This window comes from Piliocolobus tephrosceles, chromosome 19 (assembly GCF_002776525.5).
Source record: "Piliocolobus tephrosceles isolate RC106 chromosome 19, ASM277652v3, whole genome shotgun sequence".
NCBI classification, from domain to species: domain Eukaryota; kingdom Metazoa; phylum Chordata; class Mammalia; order Primates; family Cercopithecidae; genus Piliocolobus; species Piliocolobus tephrosceles.
The window spans coordinates 19,969,100-19,996,467 of NC_045452.1; the positions used below are offsets into that span (position 1 = coordinate 19,969,100).

The 27,368-nt window shown below is 49.1% G+C and overlaps 1 protein-coding gene across 6 annotated transcripts in view; it reads right to left on the minus strand.

Annotated features, from left to right (window-relative positions):
- PLA2G6 (phospholipase A2 group VI) overlaps positions 1 to 27,368 on the minus strand; it is a 64,106-nt gene that overhangs the window by 22,020 nt on the left and 14,718 nt on the right. For 5 of the 6 annotated variants that reach the window (XM_023222036.1, XM_023222033.2, XM_023222037.2 and 2 more), the window contains exons 3-7: positions 12,026 to 12,241; positions 9,933 to 10,116; positions 7,118 to 7,305; positions 1,882 to 1,978; positions 108 to 290 (exon numbers count right to left, since the gene is read on the minus strand). In XM_023222036.1, coding sequence (XP_023077804.1) covers positions 108 to 290; positions 1,882 to 1,978; positions 7,118 to 7,305; positions 9,933 to 10,116; positions 12,026 to 12,241 — 868 coding nt within the window. Of the gene's footprint in view, positions 1 to 107; positions 291 to 1,881; positions 1,979 to 7,117; positions 7,306 to 9,932; positions 10,427 to 12,025; positions 12,242 to 27,368 lie in introns of those variants that run through there. The other variant, XM_023222038.3, reaches the window with a different exon arrangement.

The following is a 27,368-nucleotide window of genomic DNA, read 5'->3' on the forward strand; positions in this document are numbered from 1 at the left end:
ATAGGCTGGAGACAATGGGGGAGGAGTGCTCCAGCCTGGACAGCCCTTCTGCATCCCCACCAGGGCCCCACAGGGCAGGACACCAGGACACGCGGTCCCAGGCTCACCGACATGGCCAGGTGCAGCGGGGTGTTGCCATGCTCTCCGCGGGCATCTGCGTTGGCCCCGTGGGTCAGCAGCACTATGGCGCAGTCTAAGCGGTTGCGCATCACCGCCACATGCAGGGCCGTGTTCCCTGCGGAGCTGGTGCTGTTCACGTTGCAGCCCCGTTTCAGCAGCATGCGGGCCATCTGCGGGAGACGGTCAGGCCGAGTTAGCACAGGCACCCGGGGAGCTGCCGTACCCCCGTGACACGTGGGCACTGCCACTTCCTCTCTGACAGGCCTACAGGTACTGGGATGTTGGAAAGCACTAGCAACGGGACTCCAGGGGCAGGCCCCAGTTCTAGGGGGGCCTAGACTGCCTCCCATACCATCAGCATCCCAAGACCAGGGACAAAAAGCCAAAGATGTGCTGTTTTAAGAGGCTTCTGGTCCTTTCCTAGCGCCAACAGAACCCATCTCTCCCTGTAAAGGCTCCTCTGGGGCCTGTCCTGAAGCACCCCGCTCCCTGCATCCCTCCCTGGGACTCTGCAAAGGTATCACCTCTCACGGGGCCTTGGCAGTGCACATCCCTGGGAGAACCTTGGGACCAGGGAGGGGAGCCTGGCTTTGGAGTCACAGACCTAAGCCCAAAGCCCAGCTCCACTCATCCCAGCTGCCTGCACTTGGACGGGTCACTATAGCCATGTGCATCTCAGGTTTCTCTTCTGTGAAGATGGGAATTCAAGTCCCCACCTCACAGCATGTGATGACAATGAGTGACCAAACCTACACGGAAGGGCCTGACTCGGTGTCCAGTTCCTGGAATGCAGAGGTACCCCCGAGGCTGGCAGTGCTCTCCCTCCTGGCCCATCACATTGAGAAGTAGGCCATGAACTCTGGGCCATCCCGTGCCCTGTCGAGCTGTCCTTCCTGGTGATGAGACCAGAGGCCTCCATCCTCCCAGGAGGACAGAGCTTAGCTTAGGGGACGACCTCAGAGGAGATGTCCAGCCAGGCCCTGTGTGTGCAGCTAGACCCAGCACCACCATCACCACCATCATCATCGGATGGTTCATGAATGCCAACTTGACTGGATTGAAGGATGTAAAGTATTGATCCCAGGTGTGTCTGATGGTGCTGCTAACGGAGAGTCAGTGGCCTGGGAAAGGCAGACCTACCCTTAATCTGGGTGGGCACCATCTAATCAGCTGCAGGCAGAAAAATGGGAAAAGGCCAGACTGGCTTAGCCTCCCAGCCTACATCTTTCTCCCGTGCTGGATGCTTCCTGCCTTCGAACATCGGACTCCAAGTCCTTCAGCTTTGGGACTTGGACTGGCTTCCTTGCTCTTCAGCTTGCAGGTGACCTATTGTAGGACCCTGTGATCATGTGAGTTAATGCTCCTTAATAAACCCCCCTTTATATATATATGTCTCCTATTAATTCTGGCCCTCTAGAGAACCCTATTAATACAATCATCATCACGCCACCTTCTATTTGGGAAGTACTTTACAATTTGTGCCGAGTTTTATCACGCACTACCTCGCTGACTTCACCACATCTCCAAAGCAGAATTCATGGATGAGGAAACTGAGGCACAGGGCGGATACCGCCGCCCAGCCAGAGAGCAGCAGAGCCCTGCCAGGATCCCAGCTCTTCATGGACTTCTCTGCCCGCAGACCCACAGCAAGGTCAGCCCCCAAGTGCTAGCCTCAGGGTCCTCTCGGGAACCTGCTTCCTGCGGGCCCTGAGGACCTGCAGGGCCCGGCCCCCTGCCCCACCCACCTCAGGCTCCACTCACCTCTGCATTCTTAGCCCAGTGGAGGGGGCTGGCTCCGTAACGGGGGTCTTTGCTGTGGATCTGGCTGCTGTCCATGCTGATGATCATCTCCGCACACCTGGGGAGACAGGGGACCCGGCTGGTGAGCAAAGGCTGGGGTCTGCATGGCGTGGAATGAAGCCAGGACTTGGAGCTTCATCTACTGCTTACAGAGAGCATCACTGCAAACCAAGCTTAGCAAACCCAACCAGCACACTTACCATGGTATTTGGTCAAGGCTATACTGAGCCCCTCAAGGCACAACTGACCTCCTCCTCCAGGAAGCCTTCCTGATGACTGCCACCGGCAATGATCACCCTCCCTGGTGCTGGCTTTAGAGTCACATGGGCTTGAAGTCAAGCCCCAGGAAGACCAGGGATTTCACAGTCCAGTTCTGTGCCTGGCACACAGCCACCCTCCACCTCCTTACCACACTGTCAGTGAGCCACACAGTGACCTGCATGCTATAGGAAGCAGTATGACAGAGGGGGAAAGAGCACAATTGCTTTCTACTCAGTGCCTGAGGCAAGCAGTGTCCACCATAGATCTTAGCACCTCCAGCCTCAGAGCAGAGGCCCTGGGTTCACAAGTCTCATTAGGCCGGCCTGGCCCGAAGAAAGTGCTCTGTCATTTTATTATGGGTAGAAATCTCGGTTCACAAGTTCAGCTGTGCAAAGAAGAGACTTCACAATTTTTCTGGCTGGGCACAGTGGCTCACGCCTGTAATCCCAACACTTTGGGAGGCTGAGGCGGGCGGATCACCTGAGGTCGGGAGTATCAAAGGACAGAACATAGGGACTTGAACAGACCCATGTATACAGCAGCATTCTTCACAACAGACAAAAGGAGGAAACAACCCAGGTGTCTATCAGTGAAGGACTGAATGGATAAACAAAATAGTGTTCTGCCTTAAAAAGAAAGGAAACTGGAATACTATGCAGCCATAAAAAAGGATGAGTTTGTGTCCTTTGTAGGGACATGGATGCAGCTGGAAACCATCATTCTCAGCAAACTATCACAAGAACAGAAAACCAAACACCGCATGTTCTCACTCATAGGTGGGAATTGAACAATGAGATCACTTGGACACAGGAAGGGGAACATCACACACCGGGTCCTATTGTGGGGAGGGGGAAGGGGGAGGGATAGCATTAGGAGATATACCTAATGTAAATGACGAGTTAATGGGTACAGCACACCAACATGGCACATGTATACATACGTAACAAACCTGCACGTTGTGCACATGTACCTAGAACTTAAATAAAAAAAAAAAAAAGAAAGGAAATCCTGATACATGCTACAACATGGATGAATCTTGAAGATATCATGCTAAGTGAAATAAGCCTGGCACAAAAGGACAAATACTGTATGATTTCACTGATATGAGGTTCTAGAACAGGCAAGTTCTGAGAGACAGACAGGATATGGGAGGTTATCAGGGGCTGTGGGGAGGAGAGAATGGGGAGTTATCAATGGTTACAGAGTTTCTGTTTGAGGTGATAAGAAAAGTTTTAGAAATAGGGGTGATGGTTGGACAACATTGTAAATGTGATTAAAACCACTGAAGTGTATACTTAAAAGTGGTTAAAATGGGCCAGGTGCGGTGGTTCACGCCTGTAATCCCAGCACTTTGGAAGGCTGAGGTGGGTGGATCACCTGAGGTCGGGAGTTCGAGACCAGCCCGACCAACATGGAGAAACTCAGTCTCTACTAAAAAATACAAAATTAGCTGGGCATGGTGGTGCATGCCTGTAATCCCAGCTACTACTCGGGAGGCTGAGGCAGGAGAATCACTGGAACCCGGGAGGTGGAGGTTGTGGTGAGCCAAGATCGCGCCATTGCACTCCAGCCTGAGCAACAAGAGTGAAATTCCATCTCAAAAACAAAAAACAAAAGCGGTTAAAATGGCAAATTTTATGTTATATATAATTTACCACAGTTGGAAAAACCAACATAATATATCAGAACCATTGTGTACTTTCAATAGGTGGATTGCATGGAATAGGAACTATAGCTCAATAAAGTTTTTTTTAATTTTCTAATTTTTTAATTTTTTTTTAGTGTAATTACCAGGACAGTCCACACGGGTTTAATTTCCAGGTCTGGCACTTACTGACTGCCTGACTCTGAGCAAGTTACCTAATCTCTCTAAGTCTTGGTTTCCTCATCTGTTTTTTGTTTGTTTGTTTGTTTGAGACAGGATTTCCCTTTGTCACCCAGGCTGGAGGGCAATGGCATGATCACAGCTCACTGTAGCCTCAAACTCCTGGGCTCAAGCCCTCCTCCTGCCTCAGCCTCCCAAAGTGCTGGGATTAGAGGCATGAGCCTCCACACTTGGCCCTCATCTTTAAAAGGGGAATAAAATACATCAGTTCTCTGGGCTGTAGTGAAATAGCCCACATGAATTAAGCCAGTGGCTGGGACAGCGCTAGTGTTCAGCTGCTCTTCTCCTTTATTAGAGGTGCCCAGCACAGGCCCAGGATTTATGCTGCCCAGCTCCCTACAGCCCTTATGCCAGGGCTTGGTGCTCAGCACTAGGCACATGGAGTCAGGCGCAGCTTCTTTCCCTGGGCCTTCTGGAGCCCCCCAAGTCTTCACCCCAGTGGCCAGCTCCAGCTGGGGTCCATGGCTTGGCTCGAGCTCTGCTGCCCCCAAGCCTTCCCTGAACTCCAGCTGCCTGAGCGGCCATCTCTGAGCTCCTAGTGCAGAACCCTGGCATCCTCAGTCTCAGCCTCCATCTCACTGTCTGGGATTATCTGTTTCCCTTCCCCAGCAGGAGCTTAATCATCTGAGAACTGCAGGCACAAACCTAGCTTTGTGGGAAAGGTCAGCTGCATTGAAAAACAGCAGAGGTGGCCAGACACGGTGGCTCATGCCTGTAATCCCAGCATGTTGGGAGGGCAAGGCGGGTGGAGCACCTGAGGTCAGGACCTCAAGACTAGCCTGGTCAACATGGTAAAACCCCATCTCTACTAAAAATACAAAAATTAGCTGGGCATGGTGGTGCACACCTGTAATCCCAGCTCCTTGGGAGGCTGAGGCAGGAGAATTGATTGAACCTGGGAGGCAGAGGTTGCAGTGAGCCAAGATCATGCCATTGCATTCCAGCCTGGGTGACAGAGTGAAACTCTGTCTCAAAAAAAAACCAAAGAAAAGAAAAAGAAAAACAGCGAGGGGGCTCCTAGTCTGAGCCGTGAGGGAACCACTTGTCAGTAACACTGAGGCTGTGTGAATCTTGGAGTAGGGCTGTGCTGGCTGCCATGTGGATAAGGGATCTCCCTGCTCCACTCAAGGTAGGAGCCTCTTCCTTTGTCTTCTTTGCAAAGATTCTCTTATGTGATGAGGCACTGGACCCACCCAGGATGGCCTGTGTGGCGACAGAGAGGGACCAGTGAGGGCTGAGGTTGTTTGAAGAGAGAGAAAACTGGTCAATTACAGCTCCTGCCCAGTACAGCTCAGGGTGGTTGAAGCCAAGCAAGAGTGGGGTCATGTGCCAGCCCTTTAGGTAGAGAAGAGCATCACCCGTCACCGGGTGTCCAATCAGGTCACAACCTGCAACTGGGGAACCTGATTTCGGGGCTGGGGGTGTTGGTATCTTCTCCGTTTGGTCAAGTATTTCTGAAAGTTCTAGCTCATTTTGGCTATGCTTGGGAGATTCAAGGAAAGGAGGGTTTGTCCAGGCTTGGTCCAGCCCTTAGAAGGGCTAGTAATGCCCCATGGGGCTAGCAAGGTGGATGCAGCTCCCAGAGGAAGGAATAACCCGAGGACAGGCACGAGTGCCAGCCTCCCCGCCTGAGTGCTGCCTGCCCGTGCCTTCTCACTGCTTGTCCGGCACTGCGCTGTGAGGTTCTGGGTGGCTGGGCTGTCTCCTGTCCTGGAGTGGCTTATTCATTTCGGTGAGGCCAGTGCTTTAGCACAGTGCCAGGATCGAAGGACTCACTGGCTCATTCATTCACTCTAGATATTGTTCCTTCTAGATAGTATTTTTTTCTTTCTTTCTTTGCCTCCTGGGTTCAAGTAATTCTCCTGTCTCAGCCTCCCGAGTAGCTGGGACTACAGGCATACACCACCACACCCGGCTACTTTTTGTATTTTTAGTAGAGACAGGGCTTCACCATATTGGTCAGGCTGGTCTTGAACCCCTGACTTCAGGTGATTCACCCACCTCAGCCTCCCAAAGTGCTGGGATTACAGGTGTGAGCCACTGTGCCCGGCCTAGATAGTATTTTGAGACTTGAGATATTCATCTCTTATTATCCTTTTTATCTCATCCCCCACCTTTTTGAAAATAATTTTCCTGATACCAGGATTTCCCAGGCTCCCAAAACGTGGGCCTGCACCTGCCTCCCAGTGGTGCCACCAGCCAGAAAGGAAAGAGGCATCGGATGGGCCCTTGGCCACCTTACCAAGCATTTCCCAGGCTTTGAGCTGGGCACACAAGAAACCAAGGAGCACTGAAGCCATCAGGCGCTGTTCAGACCAGGCTGGGCTGGGTTAGAGGAGGGGACAGCTGGGCCCTTGGGGTTGCATCTGACTCCAGAACTGGAGTACCACCTGGAGGGGAGCTGGAAAGAGGAGACCCAAAGAGGGCTAAGATTGGCTGTCTCCAGTTTTGAACAGGTAGATTCACTCCTAGGAATTAAGGTGCATTACAGAAATTTATTTCTATTTTTATTTTTTTTTTTTGAGATGAAGTTTTGCTCTTATTGCCCAGGCTGGACTACAAGGGTACAATCTCAGTTCACCGCAACCTCCGCCTCCTGGGTTCAACTGATTCTCCTGCCTCAGCCTCCCAAGTAGCTGGGATTACAGGCATGCGTCACCACGCCCAGCTAATTTTGTATTTTTGGTAGAGATGGGGTTTATTCATGTTGGTCAGGCTGGTCTCGAACTCCCGACCTCAGGTGATCCGCCCGCCTCAGCCTCCCAAAGTGTTGGGATTACAGGCGTGAGCCACTGCGCCCAGCCAGTAAAATTGTAACGTCTCCTCCTTGCACAGCTGAACTTGTGAACCGAGATTCCTACCCATAATAAAATGACAGAGCACTTTCTTCAGGCCAGGCTGGCCTAATGAGGCTTGTGAACCCGGGGCCTCTGCTGTAAGGTTGGAGATGCTAAGATCTATGGTGGCCACTGCTTGCCTCAGGCATGGGACAGGTGATAGGAGAGCCGGAGCCCAGCAGGCCAGCAGATGCGGTGGGAAGGGAGGTCTTACCCTTTCTGAGAGAACTTCATGGCCGAGTGGATGGGGTAGCCGTTGGGGCCCATGATGTTGCACCGAGCATTGCACAGCAGCAGCACGCGGACCATCTCCTGCTTCCCCAGCTGGCAGGCCAGGTGCAGCGGGGTCAGCCCTTGGTTATTCACCTGGTTCAGGCCAGCCACTGCATTCTTTCCAAGGAGCTGATGAAATAGGAAGGGAAGTTTGACTCCATAGGATGCTAATAAGAACGTAAAGAGGCCGGGCGCAGTGGCTCACGCCTGTAATCCTAGCACTTTGGGATGCCAAGGTGGATGGATCACTCGAGGTCAAGAGTTTGAGACCAGCCTGGCTAACATGGTAAAATGTCATCTCTACTAAAAATACAAAAAGTAACTGGGCGTGGTGGCAGGCGCCTGTAATCCCAGCTACTTGGGAGGCTGAGGCAAGAGAATTGCTTGAACCCAGGAGGCAGAGGTTGTACTGAGCTGAGATTGCGCCATTGTACTCCAGCCTGGGCAACACGGCAAAAACTCTGTCTCAAAAAAAAAAAAAAAAAAAGTAAAGAGAAGCACCAGGAAAGCCAAGTGCCTTCCCTCCCATAGGAAGGAAGGGGTGACCTGGCATGACTGTGGCTCACATGAAACGTTTCTGAGTCAAGGAACTTAAAAGGTGGCCGTATCTCAGGATGGGCACTGGGGGTCCAGGTGGGGGTGATTCTGGCTTTTCATTCTGTCCTGATTGATGTTTTTCTACACACAGGTACTATGTTTCCAATGAAAGAACAGCAGTATTAAAAAGAGAACTAGGGGCCAGGTGCAGTGGCTCAAACCTATAATCCCAACACGTTGGGAGGCGAGAGGATCACCTGAGACCAGGAGTTTGATACCAGCCTGGGCAACACAGGGAGACCCATCTCTATCAAAAAATTTTTAAAAATTAGCCTGTGTGGTGGCACGAGCCTGTAGTCCCAGCTGCTCAGGAGGTTGAGGTGGGAGGATCACCTGAGCCCAGAAGGTGGCGGCTGCAGTGAGCCATGATAGCACCACTCCACTCCAGCCTGGGCAACAGAGCTAGACAGACCCTGTCTCAAAAAAAAGAAAGCACTAGGAGGGTTTTACTCTCTTTTAGCTGAATGCTGTCCCTATGAGGTTCATTACAACCACAGTGCACCTATGTGACACCAGGGTCACCTCACAGCAGTCCCACTGGGCCTGGAGGCAGGCCAGAGATACAGCAGGGAGAGCAAGGGGCTGGCATCAAGGCCAGTGAAAGATCAAGCCCCACCCTCTCAGCTTTGTGGCCCTCCCTGGGCCTGCTTCTTAACAACACTGAACCTCAGTTTCTTCAGAGAGGAAAGGGGAATAATGACCTCCACCCCATAAGTGTATTCTCAGAATTAACTAGAACATATACAACACTCAGCTCAGGGTCAGGCACCAATCAGCACCCGATAAAGGACAGCTGCAGTCGTGCATGACCACTGAGAAGCGGGTGTGCACGCCCCCACGTGGAGGCAGGGTCTGCGCGGCACCGTGCTGGGTACGCAGAGGATTGTCAGCGAAAGTGGAGCTCAACTGTGGTTGGAGAATTCCCTTCCCTGAGAGCACGAAGCACTAAGATATGGAATCCACATTTTCTGGGCCGGGCGCGGTGGCTCACATCTGTAATCCTGGCATTTTGGGAGGCCGAGGCAGGTGGCTCACTTGAGGCCAGGAGTGGAGACCAGCCTGGGCAACACGGCAAAACCCCGTCTCTACTAAAAATATGGAAATTACCCAGGCTTGGTGGCACATGCCTGTAATCCCAGCTACTCAGGAAGCTGAGGCACGAGTATCACCTGAACCGTGCAGGTGAGCCGAGAGGTTGCAGTGAGCCGAGATGGCACTACTGCACTCCAGCCTGGGCGACAGAGGGAGACTCTGTCTTAAAAAAAAAAAAAAAAAAAGAATCCACATTTTCTGGAATAACGTGGTTGCATCCTGATGCCAAGGCAGTGAGAGCATGATCTTTAGAAGAATTTTCTAATTCTAGACAATAAAACATAATCCAACATCCTGTCTTTTCTGTTCAATCTAATATATGAAACAGCTATTTAATAATTAATCACCCATCAGCTTGCCCACAATTAAAAAATCACATCTTTTGCCCAGGTAATCAAAATGTTAACAGGAAGGCCTCTGGCATAAACGCCTACAGGAACTGGATGGAGAGAGTTCAGTTTGCTTGGTTTGAACTGCTGTAAAACAGGGGTGTCCAATATTTTGGCCTCCCTGGGCCACATTGGAAGAATTGTCTCAGATCACACATAAAATACATGACCTCTAACGATAGCTGATCTAAAAAAAAGGTCCGTGCATGAATCTCATAATGTTTTAAGAAAGTTTATGAATTTGTGTTGGGCCACATTCAAAGCTGTCCTGGGCTGCATGCAGCCTGCAGGGCCACATGTTGGACAAGCTTGCAAAAGGTTAAGCCCAGGTCCCGCTGGCCCAGGAGCCCCTCCAGGCAGGTATCCGGCTCACAGTCTGTGCTCAGGAAAAGTGGAACTGAACTGACTGACTGGAGCTGGGCCTTGGGTTTATTTTGCTGGGTTGGAGGTCATCCCTAGGGTTATCAAGCAAAGAGACCGAGGACAGTGGCTCCTGGAAAAGGGCTGGGAGGGAAGAGCCAGGGAGGGGTCTGTACCCTCCATGAAGGAGCTCAGGCCTCAAGGACCAACGGGGGACAGTAAGAGGCCCAAGAGTGACACCTGAGCCCAGGGGCCCAACGGGAACTGTGGACACCGGGAGGTATCAGTACCAGTCACCCTGCCCCTCCCTCTACTCACCTGTAGCACCTGGGAATTGTCACCCTGGACGGCATAATGGAAGACAGTCTCTCCCTTGTTGTCAGTGACATCCATCTGAGCGTGGCAGTACTGCACCAGCTCCACAAGGATCTCCCCATCACCCTTGCGGCAGGCCAGGTGCAGGGGTGTGCAGCCCTCCTCATTCTCAGTGCAATTGGCACAGCTGCAGGGAAGGGCCAGGGTGAGCAGAGGCGAGCAGGTGTGGCACAAGACGGCAGGGGAACCTAAGTCGGAAACTCAGACATTCTGGTTTATTTGAGCTCAAAAGCATTCCCACCACTTAGCTAGTTGGGCTGATTTGAATGTATTTATATCCGATGTGACCCGTATCAGGTTTTTTTCAGTTTGCTCACTTGTACAAGAGATGGACCCCAAGGCCACACCAGCAGGAAGTGGGCAGGGTGGTGGCACAGGAAAGGGTCGCAGATGCGGATATCTCACTAGCCTCAGGCAATTCACTTAACCTTCCTTGGTGTCAATATCCTTATCTACACAACCTGCTGTGCCTGCCCCAGGAAATGGACAGAGCAGTGGTGAGATGAGACACGGTGCTGTCCAAGAGCACGCCTGGAAACTAAAGTGCAGTGAGGGTTTTTGTTTTGTTTTGATTTTTGAGATGGAGTTTCGTTCTTGTTGCCCAGGCTGGAATGCAGTGATGCAATCTCGGCTTACTGCAACCTCCGCCTCCCTGGTTCAAGCGTCAGCCTCTCGAGTAGCTGGGATTACAAGCATGCGCCACCACACCTGGCTAATTTTTTGTATTTTTAGTAGAGACAGGGTTTCACCATGTTGGCCAGGCTGGTCTCAAACTCCTGACCTCAAGTGATATGTCTGCCTCAGCCTCCAAAAGTGCTGGGATTACAGGTATGAGCCAGCACACCCGGCCAGCAGTGAGGTTTTGAGTTCTGGGCCTGGGAGCTTAACTGAGCCATCTAGGGTAGAGACTCAGAGGAGGTGTGGCTACCTCTGCACAAGATGGCCAACTGGTATCCTGTGCCAAGTGTGGGCACAGTACCCTCACCAGGGGCAACCGCTGCTCCATCTGCTGGCTGAATGGATTCATAAAACGAGGCCTTCAGCTTACAGAACAGCAGCCTGGAAGCAGACACCAGGGATCCAAGCTCCTCTTTCACCACCTCTGGCTGAGTGACCTGCACAAGTCCTGTTAGCTCTCTCTAGAATGACAATACGTGGGCCGGGCATGGTGGCTCATGCCTGTAATCCCAGCATTTTGGGAGGCCGAGGAGGGCAGACCACCTGAGGTCAGGAGTTCGAGACCAATCTGGCCAACACGGTGAAACACTGTCTCTACTAAAAATACAAAAATTACCTGGGCATGATGGCACACACCTGTACTCCCAGCTACTTCAGAGGCTGAGGCAGCAGAATCGCCTGAACCCAGGCGGCAGAGGTTGCAGTGAGCCGAGATCACACTACTGCACTCCAGCCTGGGTGACAGACTAAGACTCTGTCTCCAAAAACAATAAAATAAAATAAAATGATGATACCTTGCAGGGGTTGGGAAAATTCAATTTCACAGTGGGTAGAAATCACCTTCCACAGGCCTGGCACCTGGTGGGCACTCCGGCCTCAGAAAAACATTACATTGTCCTTCTTACATTTTAATCTGGTAGCAATGCAGCACCTTTTTTTTTTTTTTTTCTTTTTTCCTGGAGACAAGGTCTCATTCTGTCGCCCAGGCTGAAGTGCAGAGGTACAATCATAGCTCACTGTAACCTCTAACTCCTGGGCTCAAGTAATCCTCCTGCCTCAGCATCCCAAGTGGCTAGGACTACAGACACATGCCACCACACACAGCTAATCTTTTAATTTTTTCGTAGAGACAAGGTCTTGCTATTTTGCCAGGCTGGTCTTGAACTCCTAGCCTCAAATGATCCTCGCTCCTCAGCCTCCCAAAGTGCTGGGACTGCATTAGTGAGCAACCATGCCAGGCCCTGCTCCTTTTTAAGTCAAACTATGGAGGGGAACGGAGGCCTGCGGCCCCCACTGCCCACACAAGCAGGTACACACATACACACACATTGTCCAAATGGTCTTGTTCCCTTGCTCACCTGATGACACGGCTGTGATGGAAGCACTCGCGGATCCCTAGCTCCACGGCCAGGTGGGCCACTGACCAGCTGGGGTGGTTACGGATGAGGTCGGTCAGGTGCTGCAGGACCTCAGTGTGCAAGACTTTGGGGGAGCTCTCATAGAAGGGTAGCAGCTGCAAAGAATACTGCTGGAAATTCACCAGGGCGTCAGCCTCCAACTCCAGCTGGAAGAGTCTGTAGAGCCAGGACAGAGGAGCAAGACCCAGAAATGAGCCAGGCGGCACCCTCGGCCCACATCCCCGCTGGAATCAGAAGGTCCCCAGACTGCAGCCTGGCCTGTCCCAGCCTGAATCCCCTCCAAAGCAAACACACACACACACACACACACACACACATCTATACACATGTAAATGACATAATGGCATTTAGCTTAGACTTTGTTTTTTAGAGACAAGGTCTTGCTCTGTAACCCAGGCTGGGGTGTGGTGGTGTGATCATGACTCACTGCATTTTGGAAGTCCTAGGCTGAAGGGATCCTCCTACCTTAGCTCTTGAGTAGCTGGGATTACAGGCATGCACCACCATGCCAATTTTTTTTTTTTTTTTTTTTTCTTTGGAGACAGAGTCTCGTTTTGTCACCTGGGCTGGAGTGCAGTGTTGTAATCTCAGCTCACTGAGACCTTCACCTCCCGGGTGGAGCAATTCTCCTACCTCAGCCTTCAGCGTAGCTGGGATTAAAGGCACGTGCCGCCACACCTGGCTAATGTTTTGTATTTTTAGAAGAGACAGGGTCTTGTCATGTTGGCCAGGCTGATCTTAAACTCCTGGCCTCAGGTGACCTGTCTGCCTGGGCCCCCCAAAGTGCTGGGATTATAGGCATGAGCCACCACACCCAGCCAGCTTTGTTCATTTTTAAGTGTTGGGGTTGAGTCCAAGTTTTGCTACTAAGGTGCTGTGTGATCTTGGGAAATCCTTTTCCCTCTCCAAGCCCCATTTGAAATATGAGACTAACTGTACCTGTCCTACCTACCTCCCAGAGGTGCTGGAGCACAGATGAAAAAGCACCATAAAAGCACTTTCAAAACCAAAACCATTACATGTCAGTGATGGTTACTTAAAGTTCTGACCAGGGCTTTTAACATACCAGAAGGTTTTGTCTTGCAAACCACTACAGGCGCAGCAGCCGGCCAGAGTCTAGTAGAGGCAGTTCCCAGAGAGTGTTGGCTCACGGGACCAGTCTGTTGTTCCACAGAGAGTGCGTCAATTAACAATTAACTACTGAGCATATGATCTGTGCCAAATGGAGGAGTCAATTAATGAACAATTGCATAAAATGCTCTGCCCTCCTGAAGCCTGTTTTTTTTTTTTTTTTTTTGAGATGGAGTCTCACTCTGTTGCCCAGACTGGAGTACAGTAGTGCGATCTTGGCTCACTGCAAGCTCTGCCTCCCGGGTTCATGTCATTCTCCTGCCTCACCCTCCCGAGTAGCTGGGACTACAGGCGCCCGCCACCACGCCCAGCTACTTTTTTTTCCTACTTTTTAGTAGAGACGGGGTTTCACTGTGTTAGCCAGGATGGTCTTGATCTCCTGACCTCATGATCTGCTCACCTTGGCCTCCCAAAGTGCTGGGATACAGGCATGAGCCACCGTGCCCGGCTGCCTATTTTTGTTTGTTTGTTTTTTGAGACACAGTCTCACTTTGTCACCCAGGCTGGAGTGCAGTGGCGTGATCTCAGCTCACTGCAACGTCGGCCCCCCCGGGGTTCAAGCAATTCTCCTGTAATTCTCCTGCCTCAGCCTCCCTAGTAGCTGGGATTACAGGCGTGTGCCACCACACCCAGCTAATTTTTGTATTTTTAGTAGGGACAGCGTTTCGCCATGTTCGCCAGGCTGGTCTTGAACTCCTGATCCTGGTCTTGAACGAGTGATCCACCCACCTCGGTCTCCCAAAGTGTTGGAATTACAGGCGTGAGCCACCGCACTTGGTCTGAGCCTATGTTATTATGGGGGAGATCAACAAAATGACTTAAGTAAAAACATAAAATAAGGAAGTACATTAAATAAACTATAAGGTAATCAGTGTTAGAGAAACAACAAAAACCACAACTAAGGTAGGGAAGGAGGAGGCGGAAGGAAGTCATTCCTCATTGCCTTTGGCTGGGTTTTTCCTTCATCTCACCAACCCCTCAACATCAGAGCAATCCACATCAAGTGTTGCTGGTATGTCAGAGAATGACAACTGAAAACCGACCACTGGAATTAGCATCACGGAGACATGCACGACCTTGACAACAATACTTTTAGTGGAATGGTGGGAACCAAGACCTGATTAAAGTGGGTTTAAGGACAGGACGTGAGAATCTGAAGATTGCAAAGACAGATATTTTTGAGGAGTTTTGCTGTGGAGAGGAGCAAATAAAGTGGGGAACGGGGAAAGTATAATCAGGCATTTGAATGCTGATGGGAATGATGCTTCTGTCTCAGAACTTCCACTTTCCATTAACGGCAGACTAGGGAATATGAAACAGACCACCTACTGAGGACAGCCAGAAATGCTGGACAAATTATTAAAAAACATCTGCTGGCAGGCACTATATACCTCAAAAGACACTGATGACTCACTAGGCTGGAAGGAATGATGGAAACTGAGGAACTGAGCTCAGTGTTCAGGTGGCTGTTACTGGAGAGGATGGGGCATGAGCAGCACCAGCAACAACCTCATGGGGCTCAGGACACAGGGACTGGAGCCCAGGGGTCTGCCAAGAGGAGAGCCCTGATGAACATCTCTTACTTTGGGTTAGGGTCCTAAAGAACTACTTAGCCTCGGAATAAGGGTGAGCCATACACAGACACGTCTCACAGGGACCACAGTTCAGCCTCAAGTAATTTCAGTTCCAGAAACTAGACTGAGGGTATCCTAGTTGCAAGTGTTCCCAGGTACCTGGGAGAAGCAAAAATAAATTCATTCTTTATAAGGAAACATCAAACTAGGCTCCAGATTATTTCTTTTTTTCTTTGAGACTCCAGCTCTGTTGCCCAGGCTAGAGTGCAGTGGTATGATCTCTGGTCACTGCCACTTCTGCCTCCTGGTTCAAGCGATTCTCCTGCCTCAGTCTCCAGAGTAGCTGGGATTACAGGAACCTGCCACCACGCTGGGCTAATTTTTTGCATTTTTAGTAGAGACGGGGTTTCACCGTGTTAGCCAGGATGGTCTTGATCTCCTGACCTCATGATCCACCCACCTCAGCCTCCCAAAGTGCTGGGATTACAGGCACGAGCCACCGCCCCCAGCCACTCCAGATTATTTCTACAAGCATACTTGCAAATACAATGACCAGCACATAATCAAAACTCACCAGGCCACCAGGCATATGTGGAGATAAGACATGAAAGAAAACCAACAGAAACAATATACAAAAGAAACATATCTATAAGTGAGGGAGCTATAAATATTTAAGTTATCCAAAATAGACTTTAAAGTAACTGGGATAACATTCGAGAGGTTAAAAAAGGAAATTTAGAATTTTGGCAAAGACCTTTGAATGATCAAAAAAGGATCAAATGGAAATTACAGAATAAAAAAATATAATCAGGAAAGAGTAAACAGAATAAAGCAAGGAGAGACAAAAGAATAGAAAATATAGTAAAGTAGATAAGAGACACAGACTAATAAAAGATCTAGCATACATATGTAAGTGGAGGATCAGAGGCAGAGTAGAAAAAGAATCAAATGGAAGTCACATTTGAAGAGTTGATATCTGCAAACTTTCCAAAACTGAATTTTTATTTTTTATTTTTATTTTTTTTTGAGACAGAGTCTCGCTCTGTCGCCCAGGCTGGAGTGCAGTGGCACCATCTCGGCTCACTGCAAGCTCCCCTCCCAGGTTCACGCCATTCTCCTGCCTCAGCCTCCCGAGTAGCTGGGACTACAGGTGCCTGCCACCATGCCTGGCTAATTTTTTTTGTATTTTTAGTAGAGACGGGGTTTCACCATATTAGCCAGGATAGTCTCAATCTCCTGACCTTGTGATCCGCCCCCCTCAGCCTCCCAAAGTGCTGTGATTACAGGCATGAGCCACCTCATCTGGCCTTCTTTTTTTTTTTTTTTTTTGTGAGAGGGACTCTCGCTCTGTCGCCCAGGCTGGAGTGAGTGCAGTGGCATGATCTCAGCTCACTGGAAGCTCCACCTCGCTGGTTCACGCCATTCTCCTGCCTCAGCCTCCCAAGTATCTGGGACTACAGGCGCCTGCCACCACACGCAGCTAATTTTTTGTATTTTTAGTAGAGACAGGGTTTCACCGTGTTAGCCAGGATGGTCTCGATCTCCTGACTTCGTGATCCGCCCGCCTCAGCCTCCCAAAGTGCTGGGGATTACAGGCATGAGCCACCGCGGTCAGGCATAGTGGCTCATACCTGTAATCCCAGCACTTTGGGAGGCCGAGGTGGGTGGATCACCTGAGGTCAGGAATTCCAGACTAGCATGCAGTGAGCCGAGATCACCCCCCTTTACTCCAGCTTAGGCAAAAGAGTGAAACTCTGTCTCAAAATAAATAAATAAAATAAACAAAAAACATTATTCTGCTGACTTAACACACCCTATAAGCCCTCCCTGACGCCACTGCCAAAAAAAAAACACAAAGAAAAAAACAAAAACAAGAAAGCCCCCAAAATCCACATGTAGCACCTTGTGGGGGTTTTAAAACACGGCCCCCTAAATCATTGATACTCCTTGCACTGAGCAGTGGGAATTTGCATCTCTTTACCCTTTAATCTGGTGATGTAACTGCGTTACCAACAGAATATGGCAAAAGTGATGCTGTCCCAGCATCCAGACCAATGCCTTAAGAGACTGGAAGTTTCTATTTCTCTTCTCTTGGGGCCCAGCCATCATGCCACAAGGAGGCTGCAGCAACCCATGGTGAGGACTCTTAATCCTGGGCCCTGAGCCCTGAATGAACTCCCAGCCAACAGCCAGCACCAACTTGCCAGCTGCGAGTTGCCTTAGATGGTACCATATAAAGTAGAGCTGAGGCTTTCCCACTGAGCTCTGCTCAAATTGTAGATTTATGTACTAAATAAATGATTACTGCTATAAGCTGTTCTGGAGTAGTTTGTTACATAATAGTAACTGATAATGACACACATGTTGCACAATATGTATTGTATGTAACACAGCAATTGCTGATACATGTGCATATTATACCTGCTGAAAATAAAATACAAGGAGGAAATATTTAAAATAGCAGAAGGAAAAAAGTTATCTTCAAAGGTCAACCATTAGAAAAACAGCTGGCTTCTCGGCCGGGCACGGTGGCTCAAGCCTGTAATCCCAGCACTTTGGGAGGCCGAGACGGGCGGATCACGAGGTCAGGAGATCGAGACCATCCTGGCTAACACAGCGAAACCCCGTCTCTACTAAAAAAAAAACAAAAAACTAGCCGGGCGAGGTGGCGGGCGCCTGTAGTCCCAGCTACTCGGGAGGCTGAGGCAGGAGAATGGTGTAAACCCGGGAGGTGGAGCTTGCAGTGAGCTGAGATCCGGCCACTGCACTCCAGCCTGGGCGACAGAGCAAGACCCCATCTCAAAAAAAAAAAAAAAAAACAGCTGGCTTCTCAACAATGGAAGCCAGAGATAATGGAATGACTTCCTCAGAGAGCTAAAACAAAATAAATGCTGGCCAGGCACGGTGGCTCATGCCTATAATCCCAGCACTTTGGGAGGCCAAGGCAGGCAAATCACTTGAGCTCAGGAGTTCGAGATCAGCCTTGGCAACATGGTGAAACCCCATCTCTACTAAAAATACAAAAATTAGTCAGGTGTAGTGGTGCATGGTTGGTTGTAGCCCCAGCTACTCAGGAGGCGGAGGGGGGAGAATCGCTTGAACCTGGGAGGCGGAGATCGTGCCACTGTACTCTAGCCTGGGCCACAGAGCGAGACTCTGTCTCTAAATAAATAAATAAATAAATGCCAATGAGAATTCTGTACTTAGCACAAAAAACAAAATGAAAACAAAAACAAAACCTTCAAGAACACGGTTAAAATTAAAACATTTCACTAGTCAAACAAAAAACCCAGAGACTTTGTCATTAGCAGACCTACATGAAAGGAAATATAAAAGCTTTTTCTTTCCTTTTTTTTTTTTTTTGGAGACAAGGTCTCACTCCTGTCACCCAGGCTGGAGTGCAGTGGCATGATCACTGCTCACTGCAGCCTCAACCTCCCATGTTTAAGTAATCCTCCTGCCTCAGCCTCCCAAGTAGCTGGGACTACAGGCATGTACCACCACACCCAGCTAACTTTTTGTATTTTCAGTAAAGGCAATGTTTTGCCATGTAGCCCGGGCTGGTCTGGAAATCCTGGGCTCAAGTGATCCTCCCGCCTTGGCTTCCCAAAGTGCTGGGATTATAGGCGTGAGCCATCGTGCTGGGCCAAAAGCTTTCTCTTCATGTGGAATGAACACGATCCTAGATGGATGCTCAAAGAGGCATGAAAGAATGAAGCCCCATGGCACGTTAAATATGTGGGGGAATCTAAATAAGTATTGATGGTATAGTATCTTGTTAAGTTTAAAATAAAAACTAAATAAAACAACAGCACACGGCATTGAAGCCTGGAAGGGAATACATAGCTAAAGGGTTCTAAGACCACCTTATTGTTCTGGAAGATACTAATGGACCTTCAGTGGGCCAAAGATATATCTTGTAATCTCTAAGGTTCTGTCAAGATGTGCAAATGGTTTCAGACTTTGCCCCGCTTGCTGTTGTCTAAGTTTTGCTCCAGAAGAAGATATAATCTTGATTATGCTGAAAAGTAAGCAAACTTACTCTGTGTTCTAGGAGACCCTAACTCTATTTTCCAAGGCTATCTGCTGTATAAACACCCTTTGAAGGTAGCCTGAAATAAAGGTAGTGCTATAAATACATGAGTTTGCCCCCCAAACCTCATGTTAAATTTTGATCCCAATGTTAGAGGTGGAGGGCCAATGGGAGGTGTCCGGGCCATAGGGGTAGATCCCTCATGAATTAATTAATGCCCTCCCTGTGGGGTGGGGGTGAGTGAGTTTTCTCTGTCTGTTCCTATATGAACTGGTTGTTAAAAACAGCCTGGCACTTTTTTTTTTTCTTCGAGACAGAGTTTCGCTCTTGTCACCCAGGCTGGAGTGCAAGGGCGCCATCTTGGTTCCCTGCAACCTCCACCTCCCGGGTTTGAGCAATTCTCCTGCCTCAGCCTCCCGAGTAGCTGGGATCACAGGCATGCACCACCACGCCCAACTAATTTTTTTGTATTTTTTTAGTAGACACAGGGTTTCTCCATGTTGGTCAGGCTGGTCTCAAACTCCCGACCTCAGCTGATCCACCCGCCTTGGCCTCCAAAAGTACTGGGATTACAGGCACGAGCCACAGTGCCCGGCCCGAGCCTGGCGCTTTTTAACAACAGTTAACAACTTCTTTTCTCTTCCTCACTTCCTTTCTTGCCACGTGACGCTGGTGAGATGTTGGCACCATGTTTCTTGTACGGCCTGAAGAGTCACGAGACAAATAAAACCTCTTTTCTTTTTTTTTCGAGATGGAGTCTCGCTCTGTCACCCAGGCTGGAGTGCAGTGGCGCAATCTCGGTTCACTGTAAGCTCCGCCTCCTGGGTTCATGTCATTCTCCCGCCTCAGCCTCCCCAGCAACTGGGACTACAGGCGCCCGCCACCACACCCAGGTAATTTTTTTTTGCATTTTTAGTAGAGACGGTGTTTCACCATTTAGCCAGGATGGTCTTGATCTCCTGACCTCATGATCCGCCTGCCTTGGCCTCCCAAAGTGCTGGGGATTACAGGTGTGAGCCACCGCGCCCGGCCAAGACAAATAAAACCTCTTCTATGTATAATACTCAGACTTAGGTCTTCCTTTATAGCAACACTAAACAGACAAAAACAGGTAGTCAATGTCTCCACTAGCAGGATGTATAGAAACATGAGAGTGACTCTTGGAGAACGATCTCCCAACAGTTACTACTCAAAAGTGTATAACTTCCAAGCTAACACAGAGAAAAAACAGAATCGTTTGAAAACACTCAATCACAAATTGCAAAAGCATTATGCTAAGTGAAAAGTCAGACTCATAAGACTACATGCTATATGATTAAAAGCAGCAGTGATGGAAAGCAGGAAGACGTCCTCCTGCAGGGAAAAAAAAAAAAGGAAGCACATAGGTGTTTGCCCAGGGGTGGGTGGGTGCCATGGACTACAAAGGAGCATAAAGGAAATTTGGGGAATAACAGAAATGTCTCATATCCTGATTGTGGTGGTGGTTACATGGGGGTGTTCTGTTATCAAAATCCATCAAATGAAGGAGGTGGAGGCAAAGCAAGATGGCCAAATAGGGCCAGGCGTGGTGGTTCACGCCTGTAATCCCAGCACCTTGGGAGGCCAAGGTGGGTGGATCACCTGAGGTCAGGAGTTTGACACCAGCCTGGCCAACATGGCGAAACCCTGTCTCTACTAAAAATACAAAACTTAGCCAGGCACGTGGCTGCCGCCCCATCTGTCAAGTGAGGAGCACCTCTCTCTGGCCGCCGCCCCGTCTGGGAAGTGAGGAGCGCCTCTGCCTGGCTGCCATGCAGCCTTCCAAGTGTGAAGTGACAGCCTTGTATGTGATCTTTCTGCCTTCCCCAAGTTTGCATTTTCAACATTAAAGTTTACTTTTTAATTAAAAAAAAAATTAGCCAGGCATGGTGGCGGGCACCTGTAATCCCAGCTACTCGGGAGGCTGAGGCTGGAGAATCGCTTGAACCTGGGAGGCAGAGGTCGCAGCGAGCTGAGATCGTGCCATTGCACTCCAGTCTGGGTGAAAGAGCAAAACTCCGTCTCAAAAAAAAAAAAAAAAAAGATATCCAAATAGAAACCTCCACCAATTGTCCTCCCTGGAGGAACACCAAGTTGAACAACTACACACACACCAAGTACCTTCATAAAAAGCATAAATCAGCCTAGGTGCCAGCTCAGCTACAGTGCAGTAGAGCACCAAGAGGGCTCTTGGGGTCCCAGATTCTAAGTACTGGCTCTGGGATGGCATTTCTGGACCTGTCCTGGGCCAGAGGGGAGCCCATTGCCCTGAAGTGGGAGTCCCAGGCCTGGCTGCATTCACCACAAGCTGACTCAAGAGCCCTTAGGCCCTGAATGAACATTAGCAGTGGCCAGGCAGTACTTGCCACAGGGCTGGGGCAGTGGTGGCCATGGAGAGAGACTTCTCTGCTTGTGCAAAAGGGAGGGAAGAGTGGGAAGGACTTTGTCTTATGGCTTGGGTGTCAGCCAGGCTGTAACAGAATAGAGCACTAGGGAGATTACTGAGGTTTCTGACTCCAGGCCCTGCCTCCCAGATGGCATCTAAAGACCTTCCCAGGATAGGGGTCGGAGGAACTTGCTGCTTTGAAGGGAAGGATATAACCTCGCTGGCTTCACTGCCTGCTGACTGTAGAGCCCTAGGGCCTTAAGCAAACATAGGTAGTAGCCGGGCAGTGGTGACTGTAGGCCTTGGGTGAGACCCAGTGCTGTGCTAGCTTCAGGTCTGACCCAGCACAGTCCTAGTGATAGTGGCCACAGAGGTGCTTGTGTCACCCCTCCCCTAGCTCCAGGCACAGAGAGAGAGACTCCATTTTTGCGGGAGAAAGTAAGGGAAGAGAACAAGTGTCTCCACCTGGTAATCCAGAGAATTCTCCCAGAGCTTATCTAAGACCACCCAAGTGGTACTTTCACGGGTCTGCAAGAGCCACAGTATTAGTAGGCTTGGGGTACCCCCTAATGCAGATATGGCTGCAGTGACCAAAAACTTAGGTCACAACACCCAAGTAGTCCCTTTTATTACCTAGAAAGTCTTCCTAAGAAGAACAGGTACAAACAAGCGCAGACAGCAAAGACTACAATAAATACCTAACTTCAATGCCCAGACAGTGACGAACATCACAAGCATCAAGATCATACAGGAAAACATGACCTCACCAAATGAACTAACTAAGGTACCAGTGGCCAATTCTGGAGAGACAGAGATATGTGACCTTTCAGACAGAGAATTCAATATAGCTGTTCTGAGGAAACTCAATGAAATTCAAGACAACACAGAGAAGGAATTCAGAATCCTATCAGATAACTGACTTAACAAAGAGATTGAAATAATTTAAAAGAATCAAGCAGAAATTCTGGAGTTGAAAAACGCAGTTCACATACTGCTAAATGCTAAAGGGAGTTTTTCAATCTGAAAGAAAAGGACATTAATGAACAATAAGAAATCACCTGAAAGTACAGAACTTACTGGTAATAACAGGTACACAGAAAAATACAGAATATTATAACACTGTCGTATGTAGGCCACTCATATCTTGAGTAGAAAGACTAAAAGAACCAACCAAAAATAATAACTACAACTTTTCAAGACTTAAACAGTACAGTAAGTTAAAAAGTTGGGGACAAAGTTAAAATATAGAGTTTTTATTAGTTTTATCTTTGCTTGTTTATCTGTTTATGCAATCAGTGTTATCATCTATTTAAAATATTAGGTTATAAGATATTGTTTGCAAGCCTCATGTTAACCTCAAATCAAAAAACATACAGCCAATACACAAAAAAATAAAAAGAAATGAAAACATACTGTTTGGACGAACGGAGGCAGGATGGTGCGCTTCCGGGTTCTTCTTCACCACCAACTCTTCCCGTGTGTGCGAGAATGCGGCTGACGCCCGGGAAGGTGCAGATTAATCAGGCATGCACCAGGTGATGTCAATCCGAAGAGACCAAGATTTACCTGGTGGCACCTGCGGAGCGCCCCTCCTCCCTCGACATGCCCGTGCCCCGCCTATTGCCCTTCCACTCCTAGAAAAGTCGCTCCCAGCCGATGTACCGGGGGTGGGCTTTCTCAGCCCCCACTCTTGTTGGGACTGTATTAGAAACTCTACCCCCTCCCCCCCGGCTCCGGTCCCTGAAGCTAGATGACCAAAGAATAAATTTGCAGCTTTGCTTTTAGCCTTGCCTACTCACTGGTTCTTTTGTGCCCACTCTGGTGGTCTTAGAAAAACAAATCAGTTGGTGCCGAAGACCCGGGAGGAGACCCCTCCTCAGGCCTCTAGGGATTGAGGAACCTCCTCCTGCTTCCACACCGCAGACGGACCAGGACCTGAGACCCGCTTCCCTCACTCTCACGGCCTCTCTGGGGTAAGTGCCCTTGTCTCCTCTTTACCTCCCTCGGCCAAAATCCTGCGCAGGTCCGAGGTCCATTTTGAGCCACCAAGTGGCTCGGGAAACCCCGTTCAGGACGGAGACGTCCGCCTGAAGGTAATCTCCACTTTGGCTCCATGAGCCTCCAGTCTGTCTCTGCTGGTTCCAAAGGACGCTTTGAAGCCAGGCAGAGATCCACTTCCATTTCCATTGTGTCCATTGTGTAAGTAAAGAGGAAACAAACGGGAAACCTCCCTCAGTCCAAATTTCCAAAGAGCACCCCCTTAGGGTGCCTCCTAGCCAATTTAAAAACCTTACAGCTTGAACAAGACCTTAGGAGGAAGCGGTTAATTTTCCTTTCCACTGTGGCATGATCGACCTCGGCAATTTCTGCCAGCAGCTAGGCAAGTGGTCCGAAATTAATTACGTACAAGGCTTTTGGGCCTTAAGCTCTCGTCCCTATACTCCTCCTTCTCTCCACCCCCTCCCTTCCTGCCCAGACTCCTCCTCCTCCCCCCATCCAGACTCCTCCTTCCTCCTCATCTACTAGTAATCCACTCGGTCCCATGCCTCCTTTGGGGCCCCCAACTGGCTGTCTTGAGTCCCCTATCTCTGCCCACACCCTCCTACAGTGTTAGCACCTTTGCGAGAGGTGGCTGGGGTGGAGGGGGTAGTCAGAGTACATGTCCCTTTTTCATTGGCCGATCTTTCCAAAATTGAGAAGCGTTTAGGTGATTTCTCAGCTAATCCTACCATATACATAAAGGAATTTAGACACCTTTGTCAGGCCTATGACTTAACTTGGCATGACCTCCAGGTTATCCTAGCCTCTACCCTAAACTGACTGAGGTTCTAACCCAATATACCCGGTTAGATCCGGCCTCCCCCACAGGGGCCACCATTTTGGCATCTTATTTCATTTCTCAATCAGCTCCTGACATTCGTAAAAAACTTCAAAAGGTAGAGGATGGTCCTCAGACACCAATACAAGACCTAGTTAAATTACCCTTTAAGGTCTATAACTCCAGAGAGGAGACGGCAGGCTCGCCTCAAACAAGTTACAGCTCCTAGCAGTGGTTTTACAGCCCAGTCGTAACCCCAGGCCAGAGAGCACACACCCCACAGACTCCAAGGCTGCAAAAAGAGCCTGCTATAGAAGTGCGGCAAGGCAGGACACTATGCCAACAGGTGTCCACAGGGTCCCCGAGCCCCAACGCAGCCTTGCTATAAGTGCAAGGCATCAGGACATTAGGCCAGTGAATGTCCTAACCTTCGTCCACCAGCAACCCCCTGCCCTGCTTGCCAGCAGGGAGGACACTGGAAGTCTGATTGCCCCACCCTGAGAACAGGTGCCGCGTCTCCACGTGACCCCCTTTCCCAGGATCCTGGGAGCTCCTTCCAGCTCCTACATCTGGACGACGACAACTGAAGGTGCCGAGACTCGGGGACCCCCATCACCCTCGCCGAGCCGCGGGTAACTCTCCTGGTAGCGGGTAAGACAATTTTTTAATTGACAGTGAGGCTACCTATTCTGTTTTGCCGTCCTTCTCTGGACCTAGCCTTCCATCCAATATCTCTGTAGTAGGAGTAAGTGGAAAGCCATCCACTCCACGAAAAACTCCACTCCTTAATTGCTGCCTGGCCAACAATTACTTTGCGCACTCATTCCTCATTCCCAACTAAAAAGGGCCCCTACTGAAAGCAATCAGTGGAAATCAGTTTGGCTTTCCCCCACTCGCCTCAAACTTACTAAATTTTCTTAACTATCTCATACTCCCCAACCTTGCCAGGACCATCCTTCTGGGTTTTGCCCATATTCCAACAAATGCTTCCATTCCTCATTCCTATACTAATACTGTGCCTTATTTTATTCTTCATCCATACGTCCAAATACCAACCATGGGCCCCGACCTTAGCGACGCCCCTTAACAGCAGGAAGTAGCCAGACAGACCACGGAGCCCCTTTATCACTATTATCAATAAAAGGTTGGACTGTTTGGACGAACGGAGGCAGGATGGTGCGCTTCCGGGTTCTTCACCACCAACTCTTCCCCTGTGTGCGAGAATGCGGCTGACACCCGGGAAGGTGCAGATTAATCAGGCATGCACCAGGTGATGTCAATCCGAAGAGACCAAGATTTACCTGGTGGCACCTGCGAAGCGCCCCTCTTCCCCCGACATGCCCGTGCCCCGCCTATTGCCCTTCCACTCCTAGAAAAGTCGCTCCCAGCTGATGCACCGGGGGTGGGCTTTCTCAGCCCCCACTCTTGTCGGGACTGTATTAGAAACTCCACCCCTCCCCCCCCCAGCTCCGGTCCCTGAAGCTAGATGACCAAAGAATAAATTTGCAGTTTTGCTTTTAGCCTTGCCTACTCACTGGTTCTTTTGTGCCCACTCTGGTGGTCTTAGAAAAACAAATCACATACCACCAGAGAAAATCACCTTTACTAAAAGGAAAGCAGGAAGGAAAGAAGATCACAAAACAACCAGAAAACAATAAAGTGGCAGGAATAAGTCCTTACTTGTCAATAATAACATTGAACATAAATGGACTAAACTCTCCAATCAAAAGACACAGAGTGGCAGAATGTATAGAAAATCAAGACCCAGTGATGTGTTGCCTACACAAAATACACTTCACCTATAAAGACACACACAGACTGAAAATAAAGGGATGGAGAAAGATATTCCATGCAAATGGAAACCAAACAAGACCAGGAATAGCTATGCTTCTATCAGGCAAAACAGACTTTAAGACAAAAACTATAAAAAGAGACAAGGTCATTATATAAAAGGGTCAATTCAGCAAGATAATGTAACCATTTTAAATATATATACACCCAACACTGGAACACCCAGATATATAAAGGAAGTATTCTGAGAGCTAAAGAGAGAGACAGACCTCAGCAGGGCACAGTGGCTCATGCCTGTAATCCCAGCACTTCCAGAGGCTGAGGCGGGCGGATCACGAGGTCAGGAGATTGAGACCATCCTGGCTAACATGGTGAAACCCCGTCTCTACTAAAAATACAAAAAATTACCCGGGCATGGTGGCGGGCACCTGTAGTCTCAGCTTACATGGGAGGCTGAGGCAGGAGGATGGTGTGAACCCAGGAGGCGGAACTTGCAGTGAGCCGAGATGGTGCCACTGCACTCCAGCCTGGGTAACAGAGCGAGACTGTCTCAAAAAAAAAAAATAGATAGACCGCAATACAATAATAGCTAGAGACTTCAATACTCCACTTTCAGCATTAGACAGATCATCCAAACAGAAAATCAACCAAGAAACACCAGCCTTAGTCTGCAGTATAGATCAGATAAACCTATTAGATATTTACAGAAAATTTCATCCAACAGCTGCAGAATAAACATTCTTCTCCTCAGCATATAGATCATTCTCAAGGATAGAACATATGGTAGGCCACAAAACAAGTCTTAAATTATCATTATTGTTACTATTTGAGACAGAGTCTTGCTCTGTTGCCCAGGCTAGAGTGCAGTGGCACGATCTTGGCTCACTGCAAGCTCCGCCTCCCAGAACTAGAAAAGTAAGAGCAAACCAAACCTAAAATTAGTAGAAGAAATAATAAAGATCATAGCAGAAATAAATGAAATTGAAACAAAACAAAAATTGAAAGATCAACAAAAGAAAGTTTTTTGAAAAGATAAACAAAATCAACAAAACTTTGACTAACAAAAAGAGAAAACCCAAATAAAAAAAATCAGAAATGAAAAAAGAGACATTACAACCAACATCACTGAAATTCAAAGGATTATTAGAGGCTACCATGAACAACTCTATGCCAATAAATTGAAAACCCTAGAAGAAATGGATAAATTCCTAGGCATACACAACCTACCAAGAGTGAGCAGTGAAGAAATCCAAAACCTAAATAGACCAATAACAAGTAATGAGATCAAAGCTGTAATGAAAAGTCTCTTGGGAGGCAGGGACGAGTGGATCACCTGAGGTCAGGAGTTCGAGATCAGCCTGGCCAACATGGTGAAACCCTGTCTCCACTAAAAACATAAAAAACTAGCTGGGTGTGGTGGCGGGCGCCTGTAGTCCCAGCTACTTGGAAGGCTGAGACAGGAGAATCGCTTGAACCCAGGAGGCAGAGGTTGCAGTGAGCTGAGATTGCACCACTGCACTCCAGCCTGGGCG